Source organism: Pyrgilauda ruficollis, unplaced genomic scaffold (assembly GCF_017590135.1).
Source record: "Pyrgilauda ruficollis isolate IOZ18807 unplaced genomic scaffold, ASM1759013v1 scaffold161, whole genome shotgun sequence".
Classification (NCBI taxonomy): domain Eukaryota; kingdom Metazoa; phylum Chordata; class Aves; order Passeriformes; family Passeridae; genus Pyrgilauda; species Pyrgilauda ruficollis.
Genome location: NW_024514876.1, coordinates 386,201 through 401,408, shown reverse-complemented (window position 1 = coordinate 401,408; position 15,208 = coordinate 386,201). Strand labels below are relative to the sequence as shown.

The window sequence follows — 15,208 nt, the reverse complement described above, 5'->3', positions numbered from 1 at the left end:
GGCGGCGGGCGTGGCGGTGGGCTCGGGCAGCCCCCGGGCAGCCCCCGGGCCCGCTCCCCCAGCCGTACCCAGCCCCCGCCGCCAAGGAGCATCTTCGCATCTTCTCCACCACCCCGCTTTTTTGTCTTTTATATTCCTTTTTTTTTTTTTTTTTTTTTTTTTTTTTCTTCCCCTAAATGATTCCTTTCGAGCAAACACGCTGCTTGCGTCCTTCCTGGGACATGGTTGAAATGGCAGTTTTGCTGGAGCATCATTTCCCTGAGCTCCTTCTAGGATTTATAGTGCGGAAATCCTGAGGCTTGCGGGGAGTTCAGTGGCCGTGGCTCAGCCACAGGGAGGAGGCACGGGCTGCACAGAGGTCGGAGGGAGGAACTGAGTTCTAATCCTGCAGCTAAAGACAAATAAATTAGGCAGTGTGTGCAGACATGGCTGGATCCAGCCTCTTTCTGCCAGCAGACATCAGCCTCCTCTAGGAGCTCACTGCTCGGGTCCCTGTCAGCTCCCAGATATCGCACTGGGAATGTGTGAACGCTCCCATTTCCATCGGGAATGCCGATTCGGTGCCATTTTGTGAGTGCAGAGCACACCAGAATCCACACCTCGCTTGTCTGGTCTTGGTGAGCCCATCCCTAACAACCCGCAGCCACTGCAGCGTGGCTGCTCAAGCGAGCAAATCAGAGAGGCTCCAAAACAGAAAAATATCCGTGCCCAAAAAGAAAACACAAACCACCTGGAGGATAATCAGTGTGCTGGGAAATCTCTGTGTCATTCCCAAGCCAAGCAAAACCCTGCACAGGGCACTGCCAGCCCTGTGACAGCTCTGGCTGGCCCATGGGTCAGCAAACCCGAGCATCTCCAGGGCCTTTGCAGGCTGCAGGAAACCCAGTGTGAGCTGCTGAGCTGGGCTGCAGGAGCTCTGCATGGCTGTGTCCTGCAGGACCACGCTCCAGGCTGGGCTGCCCTGACCCTGGCAGTGCCTGGGGCCGCTCAGGAAGAGGAGCACAAAGACAGGAAAGGAGGCAGGAGGACAGAGCCTGGGGCAGGCTGCACATGGTGTGTGGCAGATTTATGGGTGTTGGGGTGGCTGCAGTGGGAACAAGGAGGAAATCATGTCCAGTTGCACAGCAAGATCAGAGTACAGCTTCACCCTTTGTTTGCTGTTGGTCAGCTCTGAGAAATACAGATGTGCCTTCCTGATGCGTGGGCATGTCCCACACCCCAAATTAGAAAGAAGCTGTCAAAACAATTCTCTGTCTTCTACTGCTCTTCCTAGGAGCTTTCCTAGCCTTCCCTCTTTCAGTGGTTTATGTTCACAGCTGTCAGGGCTCTTGTGGTGGATGAAACCAAAGGTGGATGCTGGTCCAAAGGGAGCCTTTATGGACCCCAGAGTTCAGGGAGGACCCTCAGAGACTGAGTGGTCACTGAAGGCAGTGGAATTGGGAAGTCAGATTCCTCTTCTGCGAGACTGCTCCAGCTGTGTGAAGCCCTGGAGCAGATTGGACAGGACAGGGACATTTCTGCATGTGGCAGGTCCCTGTGGTAGGGCAGGATGCTCTTTCTGCCTTGGTCTCTTTCCTATTTCTGACTTTTCCTTATCAGCTCAGCCAGTAACATTGTCCCTGTAAATCCTTACCCAGGTCACTCTGTGTCCTGCTGGGGTCGTTTTCTCACTGCATTGGAGCAGCAGGGTTAAGGTCAGTCCTGGCTGCCTGCTGCTCTGGAATTGCTGTGAGTTGGGCTGTTTTGGGGAGCAGGCAGGGAGGTGCTGCTGTGCGGGCACGGGCAGCTGGCACACCCTGAGCTGGCACCCCCAGCACAGTGGGCACTGCCCACTGGGGCAGGACGCTGGTGCACAACAGCAAGGGAGCATTAGCTAGACAAAACTATTTTTCCCAGTGGAATTGCTGCTTGCTGGAATAGCCCATTTACCAGCAAGCTCTCCAAATGTGAGTTTTGCTGCCATTCTGAATGGTGCTGACTTGTGATTTACAGCCAGAGCTGGGCACAGGCCACCGAGGTAGCTGTTGTCATTCTCTCTCTGCCAGACACAGCTTTCCAACAGCCCTGCACTTCCCTGTAAGCTGCTGTCCTGCTTTTTCCAGCCTCCTGCAGTCCCCCCTGATCTCCTGAAAGGGGCTGAGGAGGATGTGCCACAGTAGGAGCAGTGCCAGCTCCCCTGCCTGGCCCTTTGTTCCTTGTCCTTTATTTCTACGAAGGGCTCTAGCACTCCCTCTCTGCTCTCAAGGACATTTGAACAATGACCAGGCAAAAGATAAAAAATGCCAACTGGCAGCAGTTTTCTTGTCTTGGGAGCTGCCTGTGCCAGCTCCCAGGGCTATATTAGGACAGAACCCCAGAGGCTCAGGGCAACAAAAGCTTCACCTTGCAGGGCAGGACTCCCTGAGACCCCACTGGTGGCCAGGGGCTGGCTGCTGGTGAGGTGCTCACACCTGGGGCTCCCCATTCCAGCTCTGGCCTGACCTGGTGCCACCATCCCCCTCTCCTGCTCTGCTGGAGCTGCCCACACTCCTCGAGCCCCCCTGCTCCCCCAGCTGCAGGCCAGGGCAAGGGAGCAGCTGTGGGGCTGCAGTCAGCCCCCATGGGGTGCTGGGACCCACACAGCCCCTTTCAGGGCTCTGCAGTTTGGTACCCTGGCTCTACAGCAAGTGTTGACCTCGATCCATCTGCCTGGATTTGTTGGGAACCCCAGAGAAAGATTCCTCCTGCTTCTGCTCTGCCTTTTCTTCACCCTTGCATGCAGCGTGTCAGGATGCACAGAGAGGGACACACAGACAAGATGTCCCACCTGCATCACACGAACGAGGAGTGCTGTGCCTCCTGTGACACTTACTGAGCCTGTATCACAGAAAATGACATTCAGATTTGACAGCTAGAGCAGCAGGTGGAGGAGATCTGACAGAACCCCTCAGACACAGCTGCCACTCCCAGCTGCAGCTCCCTGCCTGCTGTTTTGATCACAGAAAAACTGAGGCAGTTGTCAAGCGCTGACTGAAGCTCGGTGGATGGCAGCTCGCTCCTCGCACTGGCAGCAGACTGAAGAAACCCTCCCAGCACAGAGCATCACTCCCACAAAGGCTGAGGGAATTCTCCAGCCTCCTCCCCTGCACAGCCCCAGCAGCAGAGGCTGAGGATGCAGCACGAGTGAATGGCATGGGGCCAGATTCCAGCTGTGCACAGAATGTTGTATTTTCTGCGACCCCTGTCCTCCTCAGCCCTGAAGAACTGCCAGGATTCAGAGGAAGAAGTTGACACTGACCAGACAGAATCCTTTGTTTGAATGGAATTTATTCATCATGTATGAGGTGCATGAATATCCAACAGGCTGTTGCTTTTAAGGGTTAATCTCTGTTAACGTGGGTCCTTTTTCGGGCTTATTTTGCCCAGAAAGAGGTACCCAGACCATCCGTAACTCTTTGTTTTTATTGTCTCATATTGTCCTAAATCCTAATTGTCAAAATTTTTATTACTCTAACTATATTACTATTTTTATAACCATTTTATTACTATTAAACTTTTAAAATTCTAAAACCAAGTGATTGGTGTTTTTCACACCTGGCTTTCTCTGCAGCACCACCGCCTCTGCTGCTGTCTGAGGGCCCTGGCAGCTTCTGGCACTGCTGTGCTTCGGTGCTTCCCTGGCTCAGCCCAGGAACAGGAGCAGAGAAAAGCAAAGGAGGGGCTGGAGCCCACCAGGGCACAGCATGGGGCTGCAGAGGCAAAGCCCTCCCCTGAGCCCAGCCCATCCCTCAGGGACCTTCCCTGCTCCCTGCAGCCCCACGGGCACACGCAGCCTCGAGGATGCTCCTCTCTGTGCTGGGCCTGCAGAAAGGGAGACTTTAAAATCTGCTTTTTCTCCAGTTTGTGTTTGGGATATTGTTGCCCTGATATTTTAAGATTTTCTAAGCCTTCTGATGTTTACATTCTTGTAACCAACTTTCTCGCATGCTTTCTGTAAAGAACTTATTGTTTTGCATTCTTTTATGGAGGAGGAGAAATTTGATGGACTGTCGGTTTGTCCAGTGTCATTGGAGAGGTGGCACTGTCACCCTCCAATCCACTGTCACTTTTGGAAATCTATAAATGTTGGAGTCAGAAAATAAACTGCCCTCGTTTCCTCAAGAACAGCAGTGTGATCATGCCATGTTTTTTCGTGTCTTATAGTGACAGGATATGCAATTCATTTTTTAATTAAATGGTAAAGAAACGAAAAGTTTGAGCGTTTATTTCTGTTCATCCCTTGTCCACCTCACCTCCACATGAAACAGAATTGCAAAACTGCGTGATTTCCAATGTGAAGGCAGTGGGGATCACTCCTGTGCTGAAGAAGCCGTTTCCTCTGAGCACCTCTGCCAGGAAGGCTCAGCTGGGCTTGCCCTGTACCCTCAGCTGGAGCTGTGTGCTGGAGCTCAGCCCTGGCACAAGGGGAGCCACGGAACCGTGCGTGGGAGCTGCACTGCTCCACCAGAGCGAGGTGAGCACAAGGACAAGGACAAGGCCAGCACAGCTCTGGGAGCTGCATCCAGCCCAGGACAGGATGTGCGTGCCAAGGAGGTTCCCACATCCAGCAGGACACAATCAGCTGTTTTCCTCCTCCCATCCTGTCTCTTTTTATGCCTCCGTGCTGCAGTGCCTCTCCAAGGAGCCTCCTGCTCCCTGGAGGAGAGAAACCAGCTGTGACCAACCTATGGAACCCCCATTTCTCTCCAGCTGCCACTGGGCCTGATGAACCCTGAGGAGAGATGTCTGGAGAGACAGAGGGGAGGAAAGGGAGCTGCTCCCCTCCAGAGGAGTGCTTCAGAGGCTCAGATCACTGCCTCCCCACAGGGAAATCTGCAGCAGTAACTGAGGCATTGTGCTTCCTCAGCCTCCAGCACACATGCTCTGACTGCAGTCTTTCCAGCGGAAGCCTTGGCACGTGAATGCCTCCTTGCTTTAATCCCTGAGATTGCTGAAGGATGCTGCTTTAATCTGATAGCATTTATGGACAGTTATAATGAGCTTTGGCTTGCTGAGATAAATTAAATTGCTCAGCCAGAGGTGCAAACTTCATTAATGCCAGCAGTGAGTCAGATCAGCGTTATTCTAGCCCAGAATGCAAACAGGCTGGACACATGAAAGGGGATTTGGCTGGGATTTCTTTTTTCTCTTTCTTTTTTTAACCTTCCTAATTGCTGCTGACTTGTATTCTTTTGCTGCATCTCTACTGATGGAATAAATCAGCCCAGACTCCATTTTCTTCATGCAGAAAGCCAATTCTTTATTCACCAAGCTCATATTTGTAGGAAATATCAGAAGGAACTGTGTTAAACCTAATTGGTCAGCAATAAAGTGAAACTCAGTTCATTCACATTGTATACAGCTATCAAATTTTCTCTCTCTAGATAGGTTTACATTTTTCCTGTGTGGATTCTCATGGGACAAATTTCATTGTTTACACAGGTGCATTTGTTTTTTTCGCCTGCAGAATAGATTTTTGTGTTAAATAAACTCCTCATTTGTAAAATAGCTTCACATGGGAACTTGCAAAGTGCTTGTTAGCTGCACTTAGAAGAAATGACAGGCCAGCTTTGGCAGTTTTAGCAGAGGGAGGCCTGATTTCATAGGGCCTTTCTTTTATAGTTCTTCCTGTCTATGACATCTCACCCTTTTTGTTAATTTAAAAAAGGCTCTGTTCTGATGTTAAAACAGCTCACTCTTGTGAGGGTATTGTATCATTAAGGTTATCACTGGTTACCTATTAGACATGGGATAAGATACATAAAAGACCATTTACAATCATTTAAATTAATCAAATTCTATCAAGTCATTGACACAGGGTTTCCCAGCATGAGCAAACAAAAGAGTAATGCCCAATATCTCTTAGGGAAAAGGAAATAAATGGCCATTGTTTTTAAAGTCCATTAGCTGGAAATGTTGATCTTTGACATCACTGATTGTCCTCCTGGATCCTGGAACAGGGAATAGCTGAAGAAGGGTAGCAGGAACACTGTACCATGATGATGAGATCAGGCTTTTTTTACAAATTTTCTTTACAAATTGCCGCTGTGGTTTGCAGACACAGCTGTGTCTTGGCAGTCCCAGTTCTGTTCCTGTTCTGGCCATGAAGGCTGCAGGGTGATTAGGTTGTTTCTCTTTCCACTTGGCCTCATTTTCTCAGAGGCAGTTGGTGTCTGAGGGAATGAACAGGTGACTGCTCTGAACCTGCTGCTGATAAAACACAAGCAGAGCTTCTCTTGAAGCCAATTAATAAATTTAGGCTTTGCTAGCACACTCAATTGGGATTTAAATTTGATGATATTTTTTCCAAATTTCTAATGCAAATATTGCACTATTCAAAATTATTTGTTGTCTAAACTTCTAATGTACATATTACATTATTTGGATGTTCTTAAGGCACTAAATTCCCCTTCTTCCTGTTTTGTTTTTTTTTAATGAGATGCATGTCATTGGTTATGAGCATGAATAAACATCAAGGCAAAACAATACACGTAGTGAACAAGAAACTGACAGCAATCAGGAATAAGTCAGATACAACAATTAAGAATATTTCAGATAATACACATAATTAATAATACATGTGAAATTAGGTAATTAGGAATCTCTGAAATACTGTACCATCATCCCAGAGTCTGCAAACAGCTGACAAACCTCAATTTAGTGAGGGCTTGGATAATTATTTCCAGATAATAATTCCCAAGCTCACACTAAAAATAGGTTCAGCTGTCATATATAAAGGGTCAAATTGTCAAGTCAAACCTGAATTTAGTTTTGATGCAGAAAACATCTGGGTTTGTTGGCAAATTCTCCATCCAGGTAGACCCAAGGCCAGGCCACCACCCAGGCTCCAATTGGGAGGGAATTCCCTAAACACATTTTAAAACAAGGCTCCTAAAAATAGCAGTTATGAGTAAAGGCCTTGGGGTTAAGGACTAATCACATCATCCAGCAGCTGGATCCCTCTGAAGTTTCCTTCAGGATGGAGATGCTTCAAACACAGCAAACTGCTGGAGTGCTTCTGTAATAACTGGGAAAAACCACAGACTAACAGTTTGGAAAAAGCTTTCAACGAAGCTCAGGTAGCTTTTCTTGGAACTCTGAAAAATACTTAATTATGAGACAGCATTGGGTCAAACTGCAGAGCCAGTGCAGGGACCAGCCAGAGAGCTCAGCTGGTCTAAGAGATGCATAAGTGGCTAGAGAAGAAGAAAGGATCCTGAAATGACACGTGTCTTTTAGATAATTACACAAAGAGATGTTAAAGCATATATGAAGCTGGCTATAACTACAGTAATAACATCTTATGAATGATGCCTGTTATAAAATCAGTAAATTCACATCATGTAATCAATACACCATGTAACCATGTTGTTAGGGAGTTGAGATAACACCTTTCTAAATAGTCATGTAACTATGACAGCAAAATGAAACAAACACCAAAACAGCTCAGAATCAATAGCAGCCATAATGTAGAATCATAACTGACTCTTCTGTGGAAGATAAAACAGCAGAGATTGTAACAAGCAACAGAATTTTTGATAAAACCAAGGGTGAACACCCTGTACCTTCTTTATCCAGAAACAGGTGTTTACCAGTGTTTCATCACAGCTGTTTTAGTCAGAGTCATTTCCTAAAAGAAAGAAACTATACGTCTTACAATGCAGAAAGTGATATTTAGCTGTCTTAGATTGCAGTGCAAGATGTAACCAGGAGTACATATTCTATCACCAGCTGTTAGCACCAGGTGGGGCAGTTTTCTTTATCTCTTCCAGGACTCATCCTCCCTCCAGGAGATCTCTTCTGCTAATGGGCCATTAATTATGAATTATCTTCTGTTAATGGGCCATTGAGTGTCACTGCATGGCTGATAAAATTCCCTCATCCCATTGTGAGAAGCTCTGCCCAGGGGAGGAGCCAAGCATTCCTACCTGGATATAATCTGAGGCTTGGAACACTACAGCCGCCTTTTCCCACTGCATTCCGAGAGGAAGATCAGACCCTTCTAGGCCTCCACTGGACCTTCAGAGGAACACTCCACCCTTCTCCAGGATCCCTGCTCTACCAGAACCACAGCTGGCACTGCAGGAGGGCGGCAGCCACCAGTGAATTGGACTGTGCCACCACCCTGACCCAGGGGCTGTCAGGGCCTGTTCTGACTTTGTCTGCTTCAGCTGTAAAGTTTTTTTGCTGTGATCTAATTATTTATAATCTAAAGAACTGCTGCTGATAAAATTCAAGGTTATAGGACATAGTTAAGAACTTAAAATTAATTGCTGTAAATAATCTTGGGAGAAGAGGAGAGCCACAGGCCCACAGGGGAGAGGGGTGTTGTGGGGTGGTGCTGTGGCCTGGCAGGAAGAAATCCAAAATGTTCTCAGGTGCAGGAGTGACAAATAATGTGAGCCTGGAGGAACCAAAGAAGATGACGAGGGAAGACTGGAGGAGAAAGAAAGAATTAGAAGAACAGAGAAAACTGGGGAATGCACCTGCTGAAGTGGATGAAGAAGGAAAAGATATCAACCCTCACATTCCTCAGTACATCTCCTCAGTACCATGGTACATAGATCCTTCTAAGAGACCCACACTGAAGCATCAGAGACCTCAGCCAGAGAAGCAGAAGCAGTACAGCTCCTCTGGAGATTGGTACAAACGAGGAGTTCAGGAGCACCCTGTGGCCACGAGGTACCGCGAAGGAGCCTGTGAGAACTGCGGGGCACTGACACACGGAAAGAGAGACTGCATGGAGAGACCCAGGAAAGCTGGAGCCAAACACACAGGCATGAATATTGCCCCAGATGAACACGTGCAGCCTCAGCTGATGTTTGGTTATGATGGGAAGCGAGACCGGTGGAATGGTTATGACCCAGAGGAGCACATGAAAATTGTTGAGGAATATTCCAAGGCTGATTTGGCCAAATGTGTACTGAAAGCACAGAAGCTTCAGGAGGACTTGGCATCAGGGAAGCTGGAGCAAGTGAACTCCCCAAGACACCAGAGGGGAGAAGAGGAATCAAATTCACAGACAGTAAGAGATCATAGCAGTGAAGATGAAGACAAATACACAGAAGACATTGATATGCCTGGGCAGAACTTTGACTCCAAAAGACGCATCACAGCCCGAAATTTACGTATCCGGGAAGATATTGCTAAATACTTGAGGAACCTAGATCCAAACTCTGCTTATTATGATCCCAAAACAAGAGCAATGAGGGAGAGCCCTTGTGCCAACACAGGCAAGAATCCAGATGAAGTTGGTTATGCAGGTGACAACTTTGCTCGCTACACAGGCGATGCCATTTCAATGGCACAGACTCAGCTCTTTGCCTGGGAGGCTTATATATGCCTGGGCAGAACTTTGACTCCAAAAGACGCATCACAGCCCGAAATTTACGTATTCGGGAAGATATTGCTAAATACTTGAGGAACCTAGATCCAAACTCTGCTTATTATGATCCCAAAACAAGAGCAATGAGGGAGAGCCCTTATGCCAACACAGGCAAGAATCCAGATGAAGTTGGTTATGCAGGTGACAACTTTGCTCGCTACACAGCCGATGCCATTTCAATGGCACAGACTCAGCTCGTTGCCTGGGAGGCTTAGGACAAAGGCTCTGAAGTTCATCTTCAAGCAGAGCCTACAAAATTAGAGCTCCTTTATAAATCTTTCAAGGAGAAAAAGGAAGATTTCAAGGCCCAGCAGAAAGAAAGCATCCTAGAGAAGTATGGAGGACAGGAACATTTAGATGCCCCCCCAGCTGAACTGCTGTTAGCTGCAACAGAAGATTATGTGGAGTATTCCAGGTATGGAACAGTCATCAAAGGACAGCAGAAAGCTATTGCTTGTTCTAAGTATGAGGAGGATGTGAAGATCAACAACCATACATGCATTTGGGGTTCCTACTGGAAAGGTAAGTGGGGTTACAAGTGCTGTCACTCCTTTGTCAAGTACTCCTACTGTACAGGGGAAACTGGGAAAGAAATTGCTGATACAGAGGCAACTTTAATGGAAGAGCAGCCTGAGGAGGAAGAACACATGACAAAACCCAAAACACTGATGGAGATCCACCAAGAGAAACAGAAAGGGAAGAAAAAGAAGAAGCACAAGAAGAGCTCGAATTCTGACAGTGAGGGTGAAAAAAAAAAGAAGCAAGAAAAACTAAAAAAGGCTCTGAATGCTGAAGAGGCTCGACTTCTCCACATCAAAAAAATCATGCAGTTAGATGAGAGGAAGAGACCATACAACAGCCAGTATGAAACCAGGGAGCCAACAGAAGAGGAGATGGAGGCTTACAGAATGAAAAGGCAGAGACCTGGTGACCCCATGGCCTCTTTCCTTGGGCAGTAATCACAGGAGGCATCACTCCAGTACACAAGGCTTTTCTCACAGTTGTTTACGACTCTCTAGACACTTAATTTTGCACGTCTGAAATGGCAGAAACCTTTTTGTGCTCTGAAGAAATTTGTGAAAGCTTCTTTTAGCAGACATGAGCAGTCCAGTAGTTAGTGGAGTTTTGTAAATGTGTGTGTATGTGTACAAATACAGGCACATATATACACACATATGTAACATATGCATAGATAAAACACATACTCTTTAAGTCCTTGAAGGAGCTCTGACTGAAATCCTACATTAATTTGGCCCCGTGTCAGAGCTGGAAAATGAATTTTCAAAAATCAAGCAGCAGCATGGGGAAGCAAACGAGAATATCCAGCAACACTTTCAGTGACTTAATCCTGACTTGTCTGGATTAAGACATTCTTGTGCAGCACATGTTAAAAACTACAAACCAGACACTTTGGAGACACTGTAGACACCTCTAGTTGCAGTTTTGTGAGTTGGTAAAAGGGTATTTCTGTCATTTCTTTTCCAATTCTAGGAGGAGGTATGGTGGACTTGAAACATCCTGTTTAAATGTATCACAGGCACCATTAAATGTACTGTGAATTGTTTAGCTTTTTATATACTTAAATCAGGAGCTATGCTTTTAATAAATCGTGTTTTGCTTAAAAAAAAAAAAAAAAAGAAAGGAACAGAGCCCATATCTACATATCTACAACAGGTCTCTTAGATGAACAGCAATTAAACATAAATGAGCCAATTGATGGGCAGGCACCGCCCCAGAAAGGGAAGGGAAAACTCCGCGGCTCCATCCTGCGCCGCTGCACCTCTGTTCTGCCCCCTAAAACACGTGCGGTTGAAAAAGAGGAGGGGAAAAGTCAATAAAAAACAAACCCAAAAAACCACACACCGCAAGGGGGAAAATACAAAAACAAAACAAAAAAAAACAAAAAAATTCCAGAAAACGCTAGAAAGGCACAAAGCGCCCGCGGCTCTCCCGGTCTGGAGCCTGAGGGGACCGCAGACAGAGGAGCCAGCCCCGGGGGAGCCGCTGGGTCCGGAATGAAGCTTGGCTACAAAAATACTGTCGGGCCCCGCTGGTCCTGCAGTTTACGAGCTCTGCTGCAGTTTACGAGCTCTGCTGCAGGACCAGACCCGCTCAGCCGCTCGCCACGCCAGCCCCCGCAGTCGCCACGGCTCGCCATGGAGCGGCAGCCGGCCGGCCCCGCGCCGTCGGTGGGGAGGGTAATTTAATCGTGCCGGAGGAAATTTTGCACGGGCACACAACTAAGTTCTGGTTCCGAGCTCGTGGCTGTTTGTTTCTTCACGCGGTTTGAGTCTCGGTACCCCTGGGGTAGGAGGGAAAATGAGCGACACGGGGCCGTGCGCTCCCGAGCATCCGCAGCAGGGACAGACACACAGACACACACACACACGTACACAGACACACAGACACACGTACACAGACACACACAGGCACTGTCCCAGAACCGGAGTGTAGCCTCAGGCTCCACTAAATACATTTGCCGAATCAGGGACCAGCCCCTGGACCACACAACACAGTAGCAAAGGTATCAGCACATACTTATGGTGCTGTATCTCTCCTTTTCCCAACAATATTTTGTTCTAACTTTGTTTGGCTTTCTTTCCGTGACGGGTACGGAATTCATTTCCACATTACGCTTCTATCCTGTCGTTTGTTTCCCCACACCTTTGCAGCTGAAAGTTCACTCACCACTGTTCTTGACACAGTTAAAAGTAGGTTAGAAACTGTTGTAAAATAGTTGATAATTGTTAAGCATGTACTGTTAGTTTGGTTATGGTAAAAGGGGTTTAAAAGGGTTGTTGTAAGAAATATGGCACTCAACGTACCATAATACATCAAAATAAAGTGCACCACGAGCCAGCCTGGACAGAGCTGTAATGGGACAATCAAGGGCATAAAACCTTCATGCAAATGAAGGACCCAAAAAGAAATCAATCTAAACGGACATAAAAACAGGATAAAAAGGGGACTTCGGACCCACTGAACTTGTGCCGCTCCACCCAGGACATCGGGGACATCGCTGCTGAAGCAGCCCCAGCGCCGGCGCTGCAGCATCCTCGACGGGATCGCTCCTGCTCGGGCCTTGCTTTAAGTCTTTTTCTTATAATAAATGCTGAAATCACTTTAGTACCGGGAGCCTGCTGTCGTTTTTAACAACACTGTTTTCCCCACGACTCGCTGGGCGCTTCCCTCCTCTGCAGCTTCCTCACCTTCCGCGGCTCTCTTTCGGCTGCGCATCCTCCGCGGTTCAGGACCGCGCATCTCCCGCGGTCCAGGGCGGCGTTTGCAGCTCGCAGTTCTGTTCTCACCGGCTGCTCCCTTTCTCCCAGGTGTTGTGCTCGTTTCTGTGCGCTCCACGCCGTCTGCAGCCCCGTGCACTCCCCGGCTCCGCTTCACCAGCTCTTGTCTTTGCTTGTTGCACAGCGATCCCACGGCTGACCGTAGCCGTATCCTTTTGCTGCTTTGCATATTCCTTTTGCTGCTTTGCATATTCGCTGCTTGAATTTCTGATCCTGCGGCCAGTGCTGCGTTCGTGTGCTGTGCCTGCTCTCGCTGCAATCTTCCTTTCACATCTTTGGATATTCCCTCTCTAAATCCTGTCCCGCGGCTGGCTTGGCTCGTTTCACCTCCTTCTTTTGTGTCTCGCGTCGATCGCGTCTTCGGGGACACCTTGTGCTGGAAGAAATCAGCCCAGACTCCATTTTCTTCATGCAGAAAGCAAATTCTTTATTTACCAAGCTCATATTTGTAGGAAATATCAGAAGGCACTGTGTTAAACATAATTGGTCAGCAATACAGCAAAACTCGGTTCATTGGATGGTAAGGGCTAATGTACATGACTATCAAATTTTCTCTCTCTAGATATGTTTACATTTTTCCTGTGTGGGCTCTCATGGGACAAATCTCATTGTTCACACAGGTGTATTTGTTTTTCACCCTCAGAATAGATTGCTGTGTAAAATGAACTTCTCATTTGCAGAATATATTCAACAACCTGGGCATATATGTTCACGGGAACTTGCACATTGCTTGTTAGCTGCACTTTGCTTGTTAGCTTGCTCTGCTAAAATTGCCAGCTTTGGCAATTTTAGCAGAGCAAGGCCTGATTTCATAAGGCCTTTCTTTTATAATTCTTCTTCCTGTCTATGACACTCTACTGCTTTTCTACCTCTGTATCTTCTAGGGGAAAGCATCAAATAACACCTCTGGGCTGAATTATGTAACTCCACATGTCCATAGTTAGCAACTCTAGCAACTCATAGTTAGTTACTCTACAGCTTGGCCTGGATGGTTTCTAGCTCTTTCCTATATTTGACAAGTCCAAAAAGATATTTAAGACTAGATCTGGTGAGACACTAAAGTGTATCCCTTATTTCTGTCCCAGGCTGGGAAATAAGACATTGCACACTGAGATGAATGCCAAAGAGAAGATGGATAAAAAAGTGAACAATCATCATAAAAATGTAGGAAACTGTCTCTGCATGGTGTGAAGAGCAGGAGCTCCATCCCTGATCCCAGGGTGACACCAGGGCTCCTCTCACCAGGTGTGTCTGTGTTTCTTGCAGGGACCATGGCCATGTGGCTCACTCAGTAATTCACTTGCCCATCATGTTTGAAATTCAGCCCAGAGCCTCTGACTGGCTGTACAGGACCAAACTTTGGGGCTCTGCAGACTAGAATAAGATGTCACAGGCTCCTGGTTTCAGGCTGTGGTTCCTTCAGTGAAAATTGGCTTCTCACAGTGTATTTTCCCAATGCAGAATGTTTTCCTGTTTCTTTGTACAGAAAATGGCATCAATACAACACAATAAATTTAATTCATAATAGCAATTAAAACCCCGAGAGGGTGGATCAGCAAGGGAGGATCCAGCCACTGGGGAAGCACTTCCAGGAGCAAATGTGTGAGAGCCATCTGTCGCCTCTCCACACACAGCGACAGCCACAGCATGTCTCTGCAGCCTACTCAGAGAATCCACACCATGATGAAGGCTTGTTGAATTTATTCTGCAAATGCTCTGCACTGAAGGGGATGTGAGGCTCAGCCATGGTGGTGCCCAGCAGCTCTGAGCAGGAGGGGCAGCTTGCTGCCTCTCCTGAAGGAAAATGTGGCTGTTGGGTTTGCAGAGCTCTGAGTACTCCCTGCAGAGAGCATCCTGCCTCCACTGAAGCTTTCAACAATCTGATGGTGGGGAGCAAAAACCAAATTCCTACTGAGAAACATGGTGAAGTGCTGCCAGAAAGGGGAAAACCCTGCTCCAGGTGACACTGATGAATACCCTGCACTCCTTTACTGGCAGTCACAAGCCAATGAACTTTCCTTTCCATTCTTCTGCATAAAAATGGAGTGACATGCACACATATAAGAAGGCAAAAAATCACTACAGGCCTTATAAAACCTGTCAGTGCAGCACAGGCTCCTTTCCCCAGGGAGGGTTGGAGGAAACAAGCATGAGACAGTCACTCATCATTTTGCTTAAGATGAGGCTGGGAGGCCCAGGGATGCTGCAGCAAAACCCACAGCAAAGCTGCAGAACAAAGAACTGACTGAGCCAGCTCCTGGCCCACACAATGCAGGAATCAGATCAGTTGAGGACAGGAGCCACAGGGATTCCAGGGACTGTCTCCTTGGACCTCCTCATCCCTTCACCTTTCAGGTCTCCTCTGGTATGTGATGATGAGGTGGGACCTGAATTCCCATCTGGCCAGCTGAATGTGCTTCAGACACACCTTTAGCCCTGCCTGCACCTGGCTCCTGTCCTAGGGGTGCAGCCTGACAGTGGGACCTGCGTGGCTTGTGACCACATG

The 15,208-nt window shown here is 47.6% G+C and overlaps 1 protein-coding gene across 1 annotated transcript; it reads left to right on the top strand.

The window, feature by feature from the left end:
- Positions 1-8,386: 8,386 nt before the first annotated feature.
- On the top strand, positions 8,387-10,362 carry LOC121351073 (pre-mRNA-splicing factor SLU7-like). Its single transcript, XM_041462933.1, is given in 2 exon segments — positions 8,387-9,349; positions 9,613-10,362. Coding segments are annotated over 2 exon segments (1,713 nt in total).
- Positions 10,363-15,208: the final 4,846 nt, after the last annotated feature.